Source organism: Pteropus vampyrus, unplaced genomic scaffold (genome assembly GCF_000151845.1).
Source record: "Pteropus vampyrus isolate Shadow unplaced genomic scaffold, Pvam_2.0 Scaffold399, whole genome shotgun sequence".
Taxonomy (NCBI): Eukaryota; Metazoa; Chordata; class Mammalia; order Chiroptera; family Pteropodidae; genus Pteropus; species Pteropus vampyrus.
This window is the reverse complement of record NW_011889180.1, coordinates 724,314-743,197: the sequence shown is the minus strand read 5'-3', so window position 1 is coordinate 743,197 and position 18,884 is coordinate 724,314. Positions and strand designations below refer to the sequence as shown.

Sequence of the window (18,884 nt, the reverse complement as noted above, 5' to 3'; positions counted from 1 at the left end):
CACCACAGAAAATAAACAATTGCCTGTCGGGGGAAGCACTAGAGGTCCCAAAGTAATAAGTTCAGGTACCCACAGGTACTAAGTGCAATCTTTACCATAAGCTCTGTACACTCATAGAACAAAGCTCAGGTTTTTGGAAATTGATTTCATTATCTAAGGGAAGATTTAAGGAATGAAGACTTCAAAAATTATCGTCATATAAAGAAATAGTCAGAAACAGCTGAGTCTGCCAGGTACATTGTTTTGAAAAACTAGCAATTGGAAGAAGTGAAATGGACCATGAAAATAATTAAATGGGCTGGGGTTCCTATTTCAAAGGAAAACTCTTAATTAAGATACTTCATGATTGGATCCGGTTTCTCTCTTAATACTTTCTTCCAGGGCAATTAAAACTATTTCCTGTTTCCAAATCCATCCTACCTTCCCATAGTGTCTACATGCCCCAATTCTATTTTCAAGGCATAGAACCTGTTCCTAAGTTGCCTTTCCAAATGCTTTCCACCCATCTCCATCTTGCCCTCACCCAGGATGCTGACCTGTATGGCATAGGTCATCAGGCTCCTATGCCTTTGGCTTCCAGTTGGATTCAGTCAATGGGATTCCCAGTAGACAATCAGACAGGAAGATTTGAGGTCAGGACATTTTTCTCCCTAGTGTGTTCTCTGTGAACACACTAGGGAGAAAAATGGGGCTGGCTGGCTGTCTTGACTAAAGCTCCTTGCTCCTCATAAGGTAGCATTCTCTTAGAACTCTTATGGGTTTTAATACCACTCCTTCTCCTTGGCTCTTTGGGCCTAGAGTAACAGCTCTGTTGTTAATAAGCTTGGATGAATGAGTTACCTCTTGTAGTTCCCCTATACCCTTTTCCTCCTTTAAATAGACACTTTGTTAAACTGCCCTCATATTAGCCTTATGTGATTCTGTGATCAGTTTTCTTTGGGACTCTGATATATATTTCCATTATGAAGCACTCTTTTCTCTAAACTCTTACAAAACTTGATTTTTATCCCCTTGAAGGTACTGTTCTTTTGCAAATTACAGTATTTGCATACGTGTTGTAAGTTTGTCCCTTATTGAAACAAACTCAATGAATGTTAAAAGGATGGCTGAATGGCGAAGACATAAACGAGAATATTATTGTGTCATTTAAGTTTCTCTTGAATTTCCTGATCTGTTACTGTTATTTTAACATGAAAACTAAAGTTCTTTCACATCACGGGGAAAAGTCTACTTCTGAATCACTGAAATATAGTGTTAAGTCTGAACTGTCTGCAGATGTATCAGCTCCTCCTTCCCTCATACTAGTCAAGAATGTGTTCTGATGGTGCGTCTCATGTGTGTTGCAGGCCTTTCTCTGTAGAGCCATCGTTTGGAACCCTTAATGTGGGAGAGTCCATGCAACTGGAAGTGGATTTTGAGCCAAAGACTGTGGGCAATCACAGCAAAAGGCTTATTGTGTATTACGACACAGGTATGCATTATTTGTTAAAAGTTCTATGTGTTACGAAAGGTCAGATGGAAAATATGATGAAATAAAATAGGAAATGGTAATTTTGGCTGCATTAGAGTAAGCTATGATTCTCAAGGTAAAGACCAAAAGAATGAACACCTCCAACAGAAATAATGTTGAGGCAGATATAAATCCTACCTGACTGGTTTCTCCAATGCTTGAAAGCCTCAGAAATACATAGCTTAGGAAGGAACCTATACCCAGATGTCACACTAGTAGGTTGAGATTATTAATATGTAAATAGAACTTGAAAGTAACTTAATCTCCCATGTGTTTTCCATTTGATTTATTGCTGCATTTTGTCTAACATTTTAAAAATGTAAACTCCAGTTCAGAATGGTCTTATATGTGCCCACTAGTCTATGTAAGATCCAGTTACTTTAATCCTTAGAATATGCAAATATCTTACTTAAATATAGGACTCTGACTATTGCCACTAGCATTTTCTTGAAAATTATACATGGTTTTCGCAAGTATTTAATTTTAAGATAGTCATGCAGACTGCATGTACATTATGCAAGTCTCCAAATCTGGTTTTGAAATTAATATTTTACCATTGCCATTTATTATTTCATAATTTTTCTCATTTCCTCCTCACATCTTTTTTACCCATTCACATTGATTGATCCAGATTGTCTCAGAAGGACATTGTAGGGAGAAGACAGACTTGCACAGCCAGGGGAATAGCAACAAATGACACATATCTGAGCAGGACAATTCAAGCTGTTGCCTAAGGACATGTGGTTAAGTGGTCGTGGCTGCATATCGTACAAAATAACAACACATAACCATAGTTACACTCTATATTTCTTATCTTTTAGTGTTGGCCATAATTCACTGGCTGCAAGCAAGAGAAACGGAACCTGAACTAGCTTAAGCAAAGGGAGAAGTTTTGGCCCATGTAAACCAACAGTGGAAGGTTAAAAGCACAGTTTATGACACATCAGAAACATTGATTTTTTCCAAAGTAGCTGTGCCATTTTACACTCCCACCAACAAAGCGTGAGAGTTCCAGTTTCATCCTCACCAACACGTAGTGTATTGTTCATTTTACACATACTAGTGGTGTAGTGATATCTCCTGGTGGTTTTAATTTTCATATCTCTAGTGATTAATCATGTTGAGCACCTTTTCATGTGCTTACTAGCCATTCACATATCTTTTTTAATGAAGTGTATTTTTAAGCCTTTTACTCATTTTGAGTTGTTTTCCCTTTTATTAATTTGTAAGAGTACTTTATAACTTGATATTCTGTATACTAGTCATTTGTCAGATGTATGTATTGCTAATATTTTCTTTCAGTCTGTAGCTCACCTTTTCATTTTCTTAATATTTCTTGATGAGTGGAAATTTTTAATTTTGATGAAAATCACATTATCAATTTTTTTCTTTTGCGATTAATGCTTTTTCCTTTTTTGCTAAGAAATATTCACCTTCTCCAAGATCATGAACGTATTCTCCTATGGTTATTTAGAAGGGTAGTTGTTTAGGTTAATGATTGATTTTTGATTTCACTTTTGTGTATGTGTGAAGTAGGGACAATGTTTTTTTTTTTTTTTCTTATATAGATTATTGGCTCTTCTTCATTTTATTATCTTGTACTGGAATTCTAGTTAGTTACTCTATGATTCTATTACTTAATCTTTTATTATTCTATTATTTATTCCTTTCAACCTCTATTTTATGTTTTCTATTTCTTTGTCACTGTAGATGTCTCTGGATACTTTCTTCTTATCCATTCAATAATTTCCTCATTAGTGAAGTCTCATCTGCTGACTTTTAATTTTTCAATTATAATTATTTTCATTTTAGAAATTTTATTTGGTTCTTGTTAAATAAAATTGTTCTCTACTCTTTCATTTTTCAAGTTTCCCTTTTATTTCTTAAAATATATATTAAACATAGTTAATCATATTCTGTATCTGATAATTCTACATTATCTATCATCTATCTATCTATATCTATCCGTCTATCCATCTCTCTCTCTCTCTCTCTCTCTCTCTCTCTCTCTCTCTCTCTTGCTGTTTTTTGTTTCTGATGGTTTTCAACCATGGTATATGTAGAGGAGGAAAAATAGCTTTTTCTTCTACCCTTCTAGGTTTTTGGCTGGGCCCCTGTAACAAAAGACAGATGAACAAGAGAAAAACATACAAATTTATTTAATATAAGTTTTATGTGAAATGGGAGCCATTCATAAGGAAATGAAGACCTGAAGAAGTGGTTAAACCTGAGTGTTTTTGTACTAGGTTTGATGGAGAGTGGACAGTTGTAGAAAAATATGATAGAACAAAAGAGAGTATGAGCTAAATGTAGTAAACTGGGGGAAACAGCAAGGCCTGTTTGTTCAGATTCCTCTCAGTATCCCTCAGCCTTTGCAGATAAGGATGCTCCTGTCATCTCAGCATAGGAGGTCCCCTCTCACACGAGGATCTTATGACCTGCCTCAAGGGAAGGTCAGAAAATCCTTCCTGCATCTGCCATTTCTCAGATTCCTTCATCTTGAAATATTCAATATGCCAAGGTGCCATATGTTGGGGTAGTGTGTCCTGAACCCCATCATATCTTGTATACCTTCATGCTTTGTAAATTTTGGATTTAGCATTTCCCCTTTGACTGGACCCTGGACTTTATCTGCTATCCTAGGCACACAAAGCAATAGTTAAAATACGAGTTCAAGAGTTAACAAAAGCCATTAGGGCAAAAAGCCTTTGCACTACATTATTTCCTGCTATTCTTCACTTTACTTTGATGTCCTTATTTTTAAAGAAATTTAAAAAATATTTTATTGAGTATTTTAGATGTTTCAATCTCCAGTTTAATTTGCTGCTTAAGACTGACTCCAATTTATATCTATATCTGTTCAGCATTATTTATAAGGTAGTTCATCCTTTCCTACTACTTTATGATTCTCTTTATATTATACTATAAACATGGTTTATCCTTCCATGTATTTAGGTTTTATTTAATTACCCTCAGTAGTAGTTTTCTGGGTAGAAATCTTGAACATTATGGTTAGATTTAGTCTTACATAGTCATTGGGTTTTGATGTAACTTTAATTATATTTTTATTGAGGTATAATATAGATACAATAAGATGCACAAATCTTAAATATACAGTCTGATGAGTTTTGACAAGTGTAAATACCTCTGTAACCACCACTCCATTCAGGATATGGAACATCTGTCACCTCAGAGAGTTCCTTCATGCCCCTTTACAGTCAATTCATTCATCCCCCATTTTAGAGGTTCTGATTTCTATCATCTTATATTAGTTTTGCTTATTGCTGGATTTAAAATAAACAAACCAATACAGTATATATTCTTTTGTGACTGATGTCTTTTATATGACATATGTTTTTCAGGTTTTTTCATGTTGTGTGTTATCAGTAATTTCCTTTTTACTCCTGAGCATTATTCCACTGTATCTATTCTCCTGTTAATGGAACTTCAGATTGTTTGAAGTTTAGGGCTAATCTCTCATGTTACTACATATACATTTTTACTACATATCACTACATATGCAAAGTCAAATCCCTTGACTTTGAAATGCAGCTGCATTCTCCCAGCGTTCCTCAATCTGAATTTTACTTTTATGTAAGTACTTGGATTGACATCATACTTACATTTATAATTCTGTGCTAAAGAAAATTAATATTTGTGTATTAAAAGTTAATCATCCATGGAAAAGTTAATTTCCATACCCTGAGGTTCTAATATCAACTTTGGTTCATGAATAAAGTCATTTTCTAAAGATTGCAGACAGAGGTAAACTGTCTTCTAGCAATTTTCTTTACATGAAATGAACTGCCGATAAGAATATGCTTTCATCTTTATTGTGGGTTATCAATGACCAGAACCTATAGCCAAGCTTTCATTAGTGGAAAGTGGTAATGACCGCCTGAATAATTAATTATGCAGCCTTTTCAAGCAGCCATGATCATTGGCTTCCCATCTCCCTAAATAAGCATCTAATTGAACTTTCTGCAGCTGTTTGAAGTATAAATTGATTCAAGGAGGGAAATTTAACATGGGTTTTCTTCATACTTCCTCAAACAATGTTCCAGAAGGAGGAACATTTATACTCCTCAGTGGGAAGTACTCAATCACACTTCTAACAGTTGTGTTTATGCCCTTTAGTTGCCGATCCTCCACTGGATATATTCCTGATTAAATGCAGCCAGGGGGTTTTGCTTTTTCAACAACTAGAGTTTGAAGCAGTGTTCTTGCAGTTAAAGAGATATTGGTATTCAGAACAGGCTTTTAAAAGAGACATTCTTATTGAACCTTTGGTTACTTGAATGAACACTAGATGTAAGAACATAGCAGTGTTTTTCTTTAGTGCCTAGTGAGGTTGCTGTCATCTTAGAGGTGACATTAACCACTGGCATAATCAAGATATAGAGCTAATGCACTTATTCAGCATTTTAAAAAGTATCGTGTGTCTTACTGAAGAGGAGATATTTCAGTTCAGGAGTCAGAAGTTGTCAAGTAGGCTTTTCCCCTAAGGGTGTGGTGATGTATTGTTATTAAATATACAAGCAGTCATAATATTAGTACTTCACAGAGCAGCTTATGGTCATTTATGTATTTTACTCTAATAAACCATAAAGAAATTATTTTTTCTCCTAAGGCCAATAAGGGAATATCAAAATATAGTATAGTAAGTAATGGAATGTGATATGATATCTTGAAACTGCTTAATAATACATATCTGAGTATACCTATGCAGACTTACCTGCATAAACTTTGTTTCAATTATGTGATTATTATAAATGTGTGCTGTTATAATTAGAAAATCTAACAAAATATAGTTGTTGAAAAAGAAGCAAATGTTTTAACATGACTTAGAGGCAGTGGAAATATTTTTTGATCTGGTTTTCTTTTCTGTTTCTTATTGTTTCTTATTCCATAACTTAGGACTGGGAATAGCAGAAGCGAGAACACAGATGGTCAGGGATTGTTTAGGGAAGTGGAATAAGGTCCATAAATTACACAGAAAGTGAAGACTCCCACGTCATTAGGTTTTAGTGTTTAAAGGGACATTAGAGGACATCTATTTAACTACCTTCGTTGTAGAGATCAGCGAACCGAAGCCCAGAGACATTGAACGACTGTACACTTAAGGAAAGCTGGGATTTGAACCCAGGTCTTTGGCACCATCTGAGTCCAGCACTTTTCCTATAATCCTATACCTCCTTATTGCAGATTAAAAATACCAATTTTGGTATTGCCACTGATGTGCTGGGTGAATTCAGTCTAGACCCATAATTTGTTTCCTGAACCCTTCAGAAAAAGAGAACTTCCAAAGAAGTTTGATTTAGCAATTCATTTGACTGGTGAATTTGACCTTGCTGAGACCAAGAGATGAGAAATACTCCATCTATCAACTTTTTAGTTCTCTAGAGAATCAAGGGCTCCACTCATATATTTCATTTACTGTCCTCTGCTGTCTGAAAGTACTGAAACCACAGTATGAAATGTATTATGTATATAGCTAGCTTCACTTTTTTTTTTGATAATATTAGTTTTGTTCATATTTGTTTTTGCAAGATTGATAAGAGCAAAACTAGCAAGAGGTAATGAGACCTTCCACAAAATATGTCTTTATTAGGACGTAAGAAATGATGGTAGCTAACCTCATCTACAGTGATTGTGGCATTGAACCCCAGAAACCCCAAAGGAGCCAGTGTGTGGGCACAGTGCTCCAAGGACACGATTGTTGAGGCACAGCAACCTTATCCATTCTCGTAGGCATAACATGCCCTCCATCCCATCAGTCTTCTAAGTAGCTAGGGGCAGGAGACCCTTTTTAAGTTTGTCTTCACAAAAGTAGGTGTAAAAAGCAAGCACTTCAACAGCTGTGGGAACAAGAAAAGAGTTATTGTTCCCTTCACTTTGCATATGTGATGATTTTTGGAAGATAGTGGTGAAAAAATGAATATTAGATGGTTCTAGAAAAGAATATAGTGGCCCTTGCTGTATTTCTGGGAAGGAACTGTTTTGCAGCAAGCAGCTCAAGTTGATGACGTTAATTTCACTGACCCCTAAATTTGTGTGACGTATCTTTTCCTTGATTTTAAATAATGAAATGCTTCAAATGACCACAAACCCACAGATATAATATAATCAACAGCCATTCTATTTAACACATCTCAGCATTTTGCTCTACACGTTTCTTTCAGATGTATTATATTATGGATAACTGATTATAGATTTGAAGTCACCTTGTTATCATTTCTTGATCTAATTCCCATGTCTTAGTCCTCAGAGGAACTGTATTGGTTGCATTTTATGCTATTCCAACATATTTATTTATCCATAAGCAATATATACTATTGTCTCAAGTAGTTTTAAATTTCACATAAATGATATAATACTGTATGTATCATTTTCCAACTTGACTTTTTCATTCAATATTGTGTTTTAAAGATTTAAACAGATAGCTCTGATTTATTTTAACTAATGCAAACACTCCAGCATTTGAAATTACTATAATTTATGTATTCTCTTATTGAATATTAGGATAGTCTTATTTTTTTTTGCTATTACAAACAGTGCTGCAATTAGTTTCTTTTATATGTTCTGTGCAGTTGTATTAGATTGTCCCTAAGGATAAATATTTAAAAGTACAATTGCTGAGTTATAGGGCAAATGAATCTTGAGATTTACTGGATACTAAATTGATTAGTCAAGTGGTTTTACCAATTTTTATTTCCATCAGCAGCATATGAAAATTGTTGCTTTTCCACATCCTTGCCAATATACTGCCAAAACTGCAGTGTCAAACTATTTGATTTTTGTTAATGTGATGTTATGAAATGTTATTTTATTTTATTTTATATTTCTCCCATTATTAGTGCTATTACAAGTTTCCTGAGGCCCTATAATCCCCTTTTACATTAAGATATTGGATAAGTAAAGTATTCATATGTTCAAAAAATAAATATTTCAAAGTATATATTGAAAGGTGTTATTTCAACCCTACATCATTCAACCCACCTTGCTCTCATTTTATTGGTTTCTTATATATATTTCCAGTGTTTTTATGCAAATAGATGCAAACATGAATACATATTTTAATATTCTCCCCTTATACAAAAATAACATACTATGTAAATTGTTCTAAACCTTGCTTTTTCTACTTAACCATATATCCTGGAGTTCTATATCACTGTGTACTTTTTAACACCTGTACAATATTCTACTTATAGGTGTAGCACAAGTTATTTAACTGGCCTTCTCTTGATGGATACTTTGGTCATTTGCACTCTATTGTTATTAAGACAATGCTGTAATGAATATCCTTGATCTTGTTCTGACTCATCTATAGGATAAATTCTTGGAAGTGGGCCAGAAGATAAATGGTTTTATAATATTGATAGATATTTTGATCCATGTCACCAAATTAATTCCATGGATTGGGGGAAAATGGTACCATTTTGCATTCCCACTGTAGTGTATGAGAGTGCCTTTTCACCACAGCCTTGAAAACAAATTATGTTCTCAAACTTTTGGGGTTTTTTTTTTGCCAGTTTATGGGGAGAGTGGTATATAAGTACATCTTCAGTTGTGTTTCTTTTATTAGGAGTAAAATTGAACATCTAAATAGGGGACCTTTGTATTTCTTTTTTTCACAATTCTATCCCATTCTTTTATTGGATTGTCTTATTGATTTCTAAGAGCTATTTATATATTTGGGGATTTACTTCTTTTGTCTCAGATACAAGTTGCAAATATTTTACCCAGTTTTTCTTTTGTTTTTGCTTATGAATTTTTGTTCCATGCAGAATTTCTTTTTTCTTTTTTATGTAATCACTTTTCTTAATCTTTTTTAGAGGGACCTGGGTTTTGAGTCACAGTCAGAAAACTTTAAAAGTTGTAGAAAATTTACAAAAACTCTAAAGTTATGTTGTTCTACTTTTATGGTTTCACATTGAACATTTAAATATTTGATTCTCTTGACTTTTATTCTGATGTTCTAATATCATTTTTCTACATGGCTACCAAGTTATCTCAATAGCACTTTTTTCTACAAAGTTCATTATTAAACCAATGATTTGAGAAACCCTTAGAAAACCCTTAACTATCATTTCTTGAAATATTGTCTTCGCATCATTATCTCTTTCCTCTCCTGAGTTTCCAGCTCAACACTTTTATATCATTTCACTCCATCTACCTATTCTTTTACCTATTCATCGTGCATTTTCCATGTATTTTAATTTTCTCCCATTGCCTTTTGTAGTTTCTGAACCAACTTTTATTTCACTAATTTTTTCATAAAATTAATAAAATTCTCATATTTCTAGAGATTTTAATTTTTAGGTTATTTTATTTTATTTTTTTAAGAGCCTAGAGTGTGGCTCTTTTTCAAATTTTCTAGTTTTTTATTTCCTATGCCTTGTGTATAGTTAAGCTCATTCTTTGTTTCTTTAAATTACTAAATGTAATTGGTTTATATGATGATTCTGGTATCTGATTTTTGTGGATCTGTTTCTGTTTATCTTTTATCTGTAGGTTCTAACTTACAGAATGTTGTTTCTTTGCCTGCTTGGTTATGTTTGGCTATGTGGGTTTTTTTTTTTTTTTTTTTAAATAATCAACAGTTTTGAAACTTTGGATACAGGTACCTTTCTCCAAAGAGAAATGAGTTGCTTCTTTCAGGTTTCTGAGGGCAAAGCCAGTCCACAACTTCTAAACTGAGGTTCTCTGCAAGGCACAGACAAATACAATATAATATTTAACTGTACTAGGGCTCGTCTACTTCCACTTCATCCTCATCTTGAGTACAGTCCCTTGAGGCTCAGATTATGGTGAGGAGAGTCTTTTTTTTTTTTTTCCCCCCTTAAGCTTCCCCTTCTGTAGGCTTAGGACTTTGATTTCTGTCTCTCCTGCCCTTACAAGAATGATAGCTGATAGCTCAAAATTACCAAGAGTGGTATATCCTCAGGTCAAAACATTCTTCCATGCTCATTTGTCTCTTTGGGTTCTGTTTTGGCCTGATAGTTTTGCATTATCATATGGCTCTGAAGTGCTTTTAAGAAGATGTTTATTCATCATTTGTTCAGATTTTTAAGTTATGTCTAGCAGGAAAGTCAGTTAACCTAAGTTATCATTGCTGAAAAAAGAAAATCACCCATGTCTCATTTTAAATAGTGCATTGGGCCAGACCTGCTTATGGTTACTTTAATTTCATTAAGAAAAGAACCACTTTGAAGAGAAAGTAGAAGTTGAGATGCAATGTAATTTTTAAGAAAATCTAGGCTTATTCTCAAAAGCCAGAAAGAAAATAATTATAAGTAGGCTACATAAAGACTAAGAACATTTATTCAGAAAGACATCATTAAGAAATTAAAAATCCAACAGAAAAAAGTTGCAACATATATGATAAAGAGCTAATTTTTATTATTAAAAAAATCTCACAAATCAATAAGCAAAAGATGAACTCAAAAGGAAAATGACCAACGCTATAATAGGCATCTCATAATAGGCATCTCACAGGGGAGGGAAAAAAAAAAAAATATATATATATATATATAAAAAACCAATTAATACATGAAAAGATGTTCAACATCATCCATAATTGAGAATTGAGAATATGCAAATTATAGCAACAATGAGTTTTTACCCATCATATTGTTATATTTAACTCATCAGAAAGTTATTTATTTATTTTTTTAGGTGAGGCAACCTTTGGTTGACCTCACAGATTGCAAAGACCTTGTCAGCTTACAATCCCTTATTTTTTTTATTTTTTTATGCCTACAACACCTGGTCTTCCTAGGTGGTCTCTCATCCAAGTACTAACCAGGCCCGACCCTGCTTAGCTTCCGAGATCATACAGGATCAAGCTTGTTCAGGGTGGCATGGCTGTAGACTCATTAGAAAGTTTAAAAGTTGACGAGAGTGCATACTTTTATTTGGGAAGGAAGCACATGAAAATATTAACAGCACTAACCTCTAAAAAGCAGGCCTACGATTGAATGAAGGGGAGGAAGACATTTTATTTTCATGGTATATACTTGTATAGTACTTGAAATTTTTACTTTATGTATATTTTTCTGAATAAAAATTTCAGATTTTAGAGTCAAATGCCTGGATGCCTTACTTTTTATTATTTTTTTAATTTAGTGGAAAGTTTTGCTGTGTTCAAAATGATAGGGCCTGAAGAACATTTACAATGTATATTGTTGTGAATTTACTAACTGGCAGCGTGGTTCTTACAATAGCAAATAATGCAAAAATATTTGTTAAAAAATCAGGTTCAGATCATAATGCTTTCTAGGTGCTGATTAAAACTTTAGCAGCACAGATCAATAGAACATTCATGTTATTTAAGTATTTTCTTTTTCTACGTACTTCCTGTGACATTGCCCAGATCAGATAGAGTATAGTTTGTAGATTTGTGTCTTCTTGGAATCAGGGCCTTCATTTATACACCTAGAATTAAGACAATTGGCACATCTTGAATCAAGTCTGAGACTTAAATTACCATGCTAAATGAAGGTGTTCTTATCATTAACAAAATTAAATTAAAACGTGACTTCTGTCTTTTTAGTTTTGTAATGTGTGTTTCATTTTTGTTTTGTTTTCATTGCTGTTTTTTAGGAATTAGTCAGTTTTCTATTAATGAAGTTATTGAATCTTCTATCCTGATTCCCTTAGATTGGACTTAGCTCTTCTCAGATATACTTGGTACAGTTACTTTAAGAATCAGATATGCAGCTCGTGCTTGAGATAGAGATAAGGCATATGGTTATAATTCTAGATTTCAGGTGCCCTCATGGTCAGGCTATAGGATTTAAAACTATTACAAAGAAGAAAAAAATCTCATAGCAGCCATCACAACAATTCATATTTTATGTATTTTTTATAATGACTAAGCAAGATAGTTTGATTCTCTGTAATTACACCAAACATAATATTTAAGTTTTCTGATTATGTCTGACCTCTGGATTGATGGGGGGAAAAAAGAGAATGAAATGTGTAATGCTTATACAGTATTCTCTAACTTCAGTAGGGGGGAAAATAGCCTACTAGCATCATTCAAAGTGTGTTTATGCTTTCTAAATTTCTAGGTGAAAAAGTGTTTGTATCTCTGTATGGAGCTGCCATAGACGTGAATATAAGGCTGGACAAGAATTCTTTGATCATTGAGAAAACCTACATATCTCTGGCGAATCAGCGAACTGTAACTATTTACAACCGTAGTAACATCATTGCCCATTTCCAGTGGAAGATATTTGCTGCCCAGGAAGAAGAAGACAGAGAAAAGCACAGGTTTGTAAGAAAAATCACGGATATGCTGTAATTGGGGAGAACATAAAGCAAAGTTATTATGAAAAAAATCAGTGACTTTTATGGTAAATTTTTAACCAACTCGACAATGTCAAAATTTTATAACATCATTCCAATGTATGGTGCTCCTGTTGCACTTAAAGAATTTGATTTGAGCTATGTGGAACACAATATTGTTCTTTCCCAGTTAATCTTAACCTGGTTATAATTTATCAGTAGCTAAACTACTAGATTTTAAACACCAAATATATCATTCTTTATTATTCTCTCAAAACTAATCTACATGTCTGTATTTTGTTTCATAACCCTAACCAGACTGATTAGGTTTCATAGCGTTTCTAAAATAATCTCTTTTGGCTTGCTATCAATGCAGAATTTTTTTTTTTCAGTGAAAAGATATCTCCAGAAAATAAGAATGAGGAAAAAGGGCTTACATATATAACTGCTTTTATATTCTCAGTTTTAGTAGCATTATGGAATCCCTGCTAACCATGTAATTTAATAATGATTTCGTCTTGGTATCTTTAATCTCCTGCTTTTTAAAGTGATACTGCAGGCAGTGGAGAAAATTAATAAAATGTTAAACCAAACTCTTTTTAACTAATCTCTTCACTGTGAAATTTTGAGTATTTTTTTTACTGGCTCTACCCTAGCTTCTTTTAAACTCCTTCCATCCTCCCTGAATTAGGCTTTTGCTGCTTTCATTGGAATTTATTTCAGCCTTTTTTATTTGCCTCTCCAGTTTCATTAAAGATTAGCCCTGGGAAGCTTCAAAGCTTTGTTTAAAACCAAGTTAGAATGTGATAAAAATAAAAGTCTTAGGTCCATGGAAACCAGGCAGAAATCCCCCACTGTGCTGCCCTTAATTGAATCAGAAGGAGCCGAGACAATGACGGGACACAGTGGACCAAAAGCTTCATCGTTCAGACAATGAGCTTTAATCACTGGATTGCAACTGTGCCATCTTTAAATAGTAGAAAAGAAAAGCCGTTCCTGCCTAAAAACTTTAGTTTGCCTCATGGTGGAGAAATACCAGTAGTTTAAAAAGGCAATAGGAAACCGCTCATCTACTGCTTCGTTTGTTCGATTCCTCAGCTGACGTATCTGTACCAACAATCAGAATGGTCCAAGAGTTTAAAAGAGAAAATGGGAGAGCAGGTATAAACAGAGGAACAATAGTAAATGTAGCGTTAAATATCCTGTTTGTCCTGTAGGCATAATCTTTTGGGGAGAATGAGTATACACTGTCAGAGAGCCAGCTGTAATTTCAGCTCTCTGTGTTTGACTATATATGTATAGGACATGATTGATGCTATGCCTATATCCAAAAAGTATTTAAGGAAGTTAATTTCAACAGTGAAACTGAAGAAAAATTGAAACCAATTGCTATCAGAGATGCTAAGATATAGAGAATATAATTTCAACTGCACATGTATGGATATTTCTCGTCTTTTTTCCTCCCACTCCACCTATGACACTCACACCTGTATCTCTTTAATATTATCTTGGTCTTATTCCTTTTCTCTTGTATTGTCTTTCTTTCACTATCTCCATTACTCTTTCTATTAGTTCCTCTAGCAATATTTTTGTAGCAAGAAAATAATATGGGATAGCGTTTTCATAACCATGACTCTAAGCCTAATTTTATCATCTAGAATCATGCCCCTCCCTTAAACAATGAACTTGAAAAGTGGCTTCAGATGGCTAAATAAGAATACCTCTATTTTCACTTTGGGTAACACATAACAACGTAACTCATGTTTCTTCAAACGACTAGTTGATCTAAGTGAAGAGTTGATTGAATGTGCTGCTTCTTACCCCCTCCTTTCTCCTCTCCTAGGGCCAAATGCCTGGGGCAAGAAGGGAAATTGATTTGGAAGGGAAATAGGTCATTTATTAAATAGACCTAATATCTTATTTGTCCAGGTTGTCTCTTCTCTTTGATTCCTCTCTTGTTCCTTGATATATCCCCAAGCATGCCACGCAACTCATATTATTAGTCATGGATTCTTGTCCTGGACATAACTGGCCACGAAATGCCCATCCTCTCAAAAAGCAAGGCAAATACAGAGAGATTTGTCCTTTACTGAACATTTAGTTCCTGTCTCTGGATAGCTGCCTCTCTGTAGGTGGCAGTGCTCTTGCTATGGATGTGGGCACCCTTCGCCTCCACATCACAAATCCTCAGGTTATATCTCAGGCCACACATCAGTGGCAGACACAGTAGAATGTTTTCTGGTAGCTTGCTTGTAGACAGATGTTTGCTTATCCCTGAGAAGCAGCAGTCAGATCTCTAGCTAATGGTATAAATCCTCTTTTGAGCTGTTCAACTCTCCTGCTCCTGACTATGAGCAACCTCTCCCTTTTCTTCTTTCATCAGCCTCTGTAGTTAAAAAATATAGAAAGGTCGATTTTGGTCTTGAACTTGGAACAGAGAGGATCTGTGCTAAATGGGCCTATGCATACTTTGAGAAATTAAAGTTTTCCTTTGCAGCACCCCAAGGACCTAAGATTTAAAACTTTAGTATGGACTTTTAGGTGAGACTAAAAAGTCTGTCCACTGCTTTCCGGCTATAATATGGTTTAAAGCTTGTCCTGAGGCATTTACCTTACAGGATCTGAAAGTTGCTCCAGGGTTACTTTGAGAAGGCTAATTGCTTTAACCCATGCCCTCAAGACTTCAAAAATTCCCACTGGAGGAATTTCAGCCCTACTCAGGAATAGGAAGCCCTATTCCTGGCAGTTTATCATTTCCATTCTGGGAAGGATGACTTCTTTTCTATCTACATATCTCAACACATTGGTACCAACCTTAGGACATGTGTCCTGATTTGGAGACCTTGGCCTAATTCCAGAGTCTAGACTCTGAAAATGAAGATTTCTCTCCCCCTAGGAAGAGGTGCTGGGCTCTGAGGTTTTTTTTTCCATTTTTATTTAAACCTCTAGAATGAGATATAGGGACCTTTAAAAAAATTACCTTTTGGATCTTTCTCTTTTTTGAAGGTTTTCTGGGACTTGCAGAGAAAGTAATTTCTTTAGCAGTGGAGGCTGCATTTATCCCTCCTTACTTCCTCCACCTTGTCCTGAGGGATTATGAAACATACTACAGGATTCTTTCATTCTCAATCTTATTACAGCTTATTATATTCAGAGACTCAGCATAGACTTTTGAGGATTTCTGTTCCCCAGTTCTCCATGAAGGTCATGACCATTATCTCAATAGCAGCTGGCTCTAATTCTAGATCTGCTCTATGCAGTAATTCCTTGAATTCTCAATGGACCCCTCACAAGTGGTCAGCATGGATTTATTCCACCACATTCAGATGTAGGAAATGATATGTTCATTTAGATAGATCAGTTTTAATTGGGCTTTGAGCCTACCACCAGGTAGTAATAAGTTTAATCTTAGTTGTGTTTGGGGTCCCTTCCCTTCTCTAGGGTAATATAGGAATCTGAAGACTTAGATAGTATGTGGTAAACAAGAAGAGGACCTCTAGTCCTCAGTTTATAACAGTCATCACAGAGTTGCTCAGTGTTCAGAGTCTCATGGTCCTTTTGAAGGAGGATGGCTTTATCCTTTCCATTGCCAGGTGTGCACATGGGAGTGTTTCTCTCAGCCATGAAGGCTTTGGTTTTTAACCTCCTCAGCATCCAGTTACCACCTCTTGGGGCCACTGCAAAGGAGCAGAGTCGCTTTCACCTGAAGGTGAGGGGCATTACTGGTTCAGTGCTACTGTACCCAAGACACAAGTCTTCCCTACTGACTGTAGTCCATAGGCCGGACTGTACTTGATGCTTGACGGTGATGGGCATTGGTGGCTACTATACTGTTGGGAAAATAGGTTAAATCCATGGTTTTACCGAGAGGGAAGGCTGATGTATGTTACACTCTCTGATGAGAGGTGTCCTCATCTGTAGAATAGAACCACCTCTAAAGCAGGAAACCATAAATATCAGCAGGACAAATGGCCAAACAATAGACTGAGATATAGAGAAGCTTTTGTTGGAGTCAACCCAGCCCAAGGTGTTGTTGCACGTTTCCTTCTTACACTCTCAACCACGGCTCTGGTTCTCTATCGGAGGGCAAAGAGAAAGACGTGTGGTACCTATCTCTACCTACTCCTGCCCCTCCACATTTGGGAATTGTTTTGTTCTCTTTTGTTTTCTGAGTTAATCGTACTCCTCAATTCATGGAGCATTATCATCCTTGGTCTGTACGAGGCATTTTATCCCTGCACCCTACTCCCGCTAACCTCCTAAATAAATGTAATGTTCATGATTCACATTATTTGTTTAACCAATCCTTCAATCTACCCACATTTTTTGTGTTATTGCTAGCACTTCGATTAACATCTTTGTAGCTGTGTTTTTATTTTTATCCATGGTTGTTTTTTAGGATTTATTCTTAAAGATAGGTATCATAAATTCCACTTGCAAGAAGTCATGGTTTCCTTTCTTTCTGTGGTTTGAGCTCTCTTTAATTCGCGCTGCTCTGCCGACAGTATAGGACTGCTGCCCTCGTTACCTTGGACACTGCTTCCCAAATAGCAATAAAAGGGAAGCACAGAATGCTATATTCCTTGGAACCAGAACACACTGAACCCATTTCTCCAACATCTTTATACTATATAGCCAAAGGAGCCTGAACACTAAAGTTATTAAAAAGAGTTATTTGTCTTTGCTGAGCATATGGTTTTCATAAAGTTATTTAGAAAATAGTTGGGGCTGGGACAGGAATTCATTGCCCCCAGGCTCTCATTGAGTGAGCTAAAGAATTCATTTCTCATCATTGGTAATACCAGTAACATGATGGGGAAATGCTCAAATGCCTTGGGAGGAGATAAAATTCAGTCTTTGAAATTCAGATGAAGTAACTGATACCAGGAGTAATGTGAACACACCTTCGGTGACAACAAGGAGTAGAGGGGCTGGGGAAGGCTGCTTTTCTTAACTATCGCTAGTAATATGAAGAGCTAGAAAGAGAAAAGGAGCTGTCTTTAGGTGTATTTTCAGCATTTTATAAACTTTACAGCTTATAATACCAGTTTGGTTAAATTTCCACAGGTAATCGCCTGTGGTTGACACAGGGAGCAAACTGGTATTTATTGAGCACCTGCTTTGTCCCAGGAACTGCACCAGGTCTTTGATCACTTTTAATCCTTGACATATCTTTATGACAGAGGAGCTCCTATTATTTCTGTTTTATAGATGAAGGCACTGGCTTAGAGGAAATAGATAACTACCAAAGTCACAGAGCTAGTAAATAATTACAATCAGTATCCAAACCTAGTCCTTGCTAGTTCTAGATTGTGTTCTCCAGGTAACTTAACAGCTAAGAAAGAATTAAAGCTAAGCAAGTTTAAAAGAAACGAAATTGTCCTTGAAGTGTGAGAGGCTGGGTAAATGTTAAGTATTTAAAAAACAATCTAGAAACACAATTACCTAAAATAAAATACTTGTCCAAACATGCATAAAGGCTCGGGAGTAAGCAAGTGGCCTTTGAGAATGACAGGAAGCCTGGTAAGACTTCTGGAAGGAAGTGGCTAAAGAATAAAGTGAGGCTCTTGAGAAGTTAAAGTACACGGTCACTCAGCTAGCTCAAGGAGGGACCACCCCAGGGTGATGGGCGAAACCATTCCCAGGAGGATGGACTACAGAGGAGCCCTTTACAGTGTTCTTCATGGGGGTACTGGAATGAATCTCACATTTCTTGTTTTTCTTTAGGGTCTGTGAAGATCTGATCAAAGAGGAAAAGAATGAGACCGATGAGTTCCTTGAAGAGTGCATTATTGATCCTTCTCTCCGAGAACGTCTTTCCATTATTTCCCGCACCTTTGAGAATCAGAGACAGCTGATTCGGGCAGACAGTGTGCTCTTCTTGAATAACATTTTCACTGTTGAGCCCCTGGTGAGCACATACATACAGTCTGACCATATGGTAAACATAAGTGGGAGTGTAGGACTTATTTTGATGAGAATACTCACTCTGGTTTGATACAGTGAGTTTTGAGAGCATAAAGATTCCATCTGAAGAGCCTTATCACTATGAGACAATGAATGAAGGTTAATGGTAAAAATT

General features: G+C 35.5%; 1 protein-coding gene and 1 pseudogene across 1 annotated transcript in view; one reads left to right on the top strand and one right to left on the bottom strand.

Annotated features, from left to right (window-relative positions):
* HYDIN (HYDIN, axonemal central pair apparatus protein) overlaps positions 1 to 18,884 on the top strand; it is a 351,593-nt gene that overhangs the window by 93,561 nt on the left and 239,148 nt on the right. Inside the window, exons 8-10 of the mRNA XM_023523662.1 lie at positions 1,347 to 1,471; positions 12,586 to 12,787; positions 18,530 to 18,713. Coding sequence (XP_023379430.1) covers positions 1,347 to 1,471; positions 12,586 to 12,787; positions 18,530 to 18,713 — 511 coding nt within the window. The remainder of the gene's footprint in view (positions 1 to 1,346; positions 1,472 to 12,585; positions 12,788 to 18,529; positions 18,714 to 18,884) is intronic.
* On the bottom strand, positions 11,267 to 11,385 carry LOC111731800 (annotated as a pseudogene).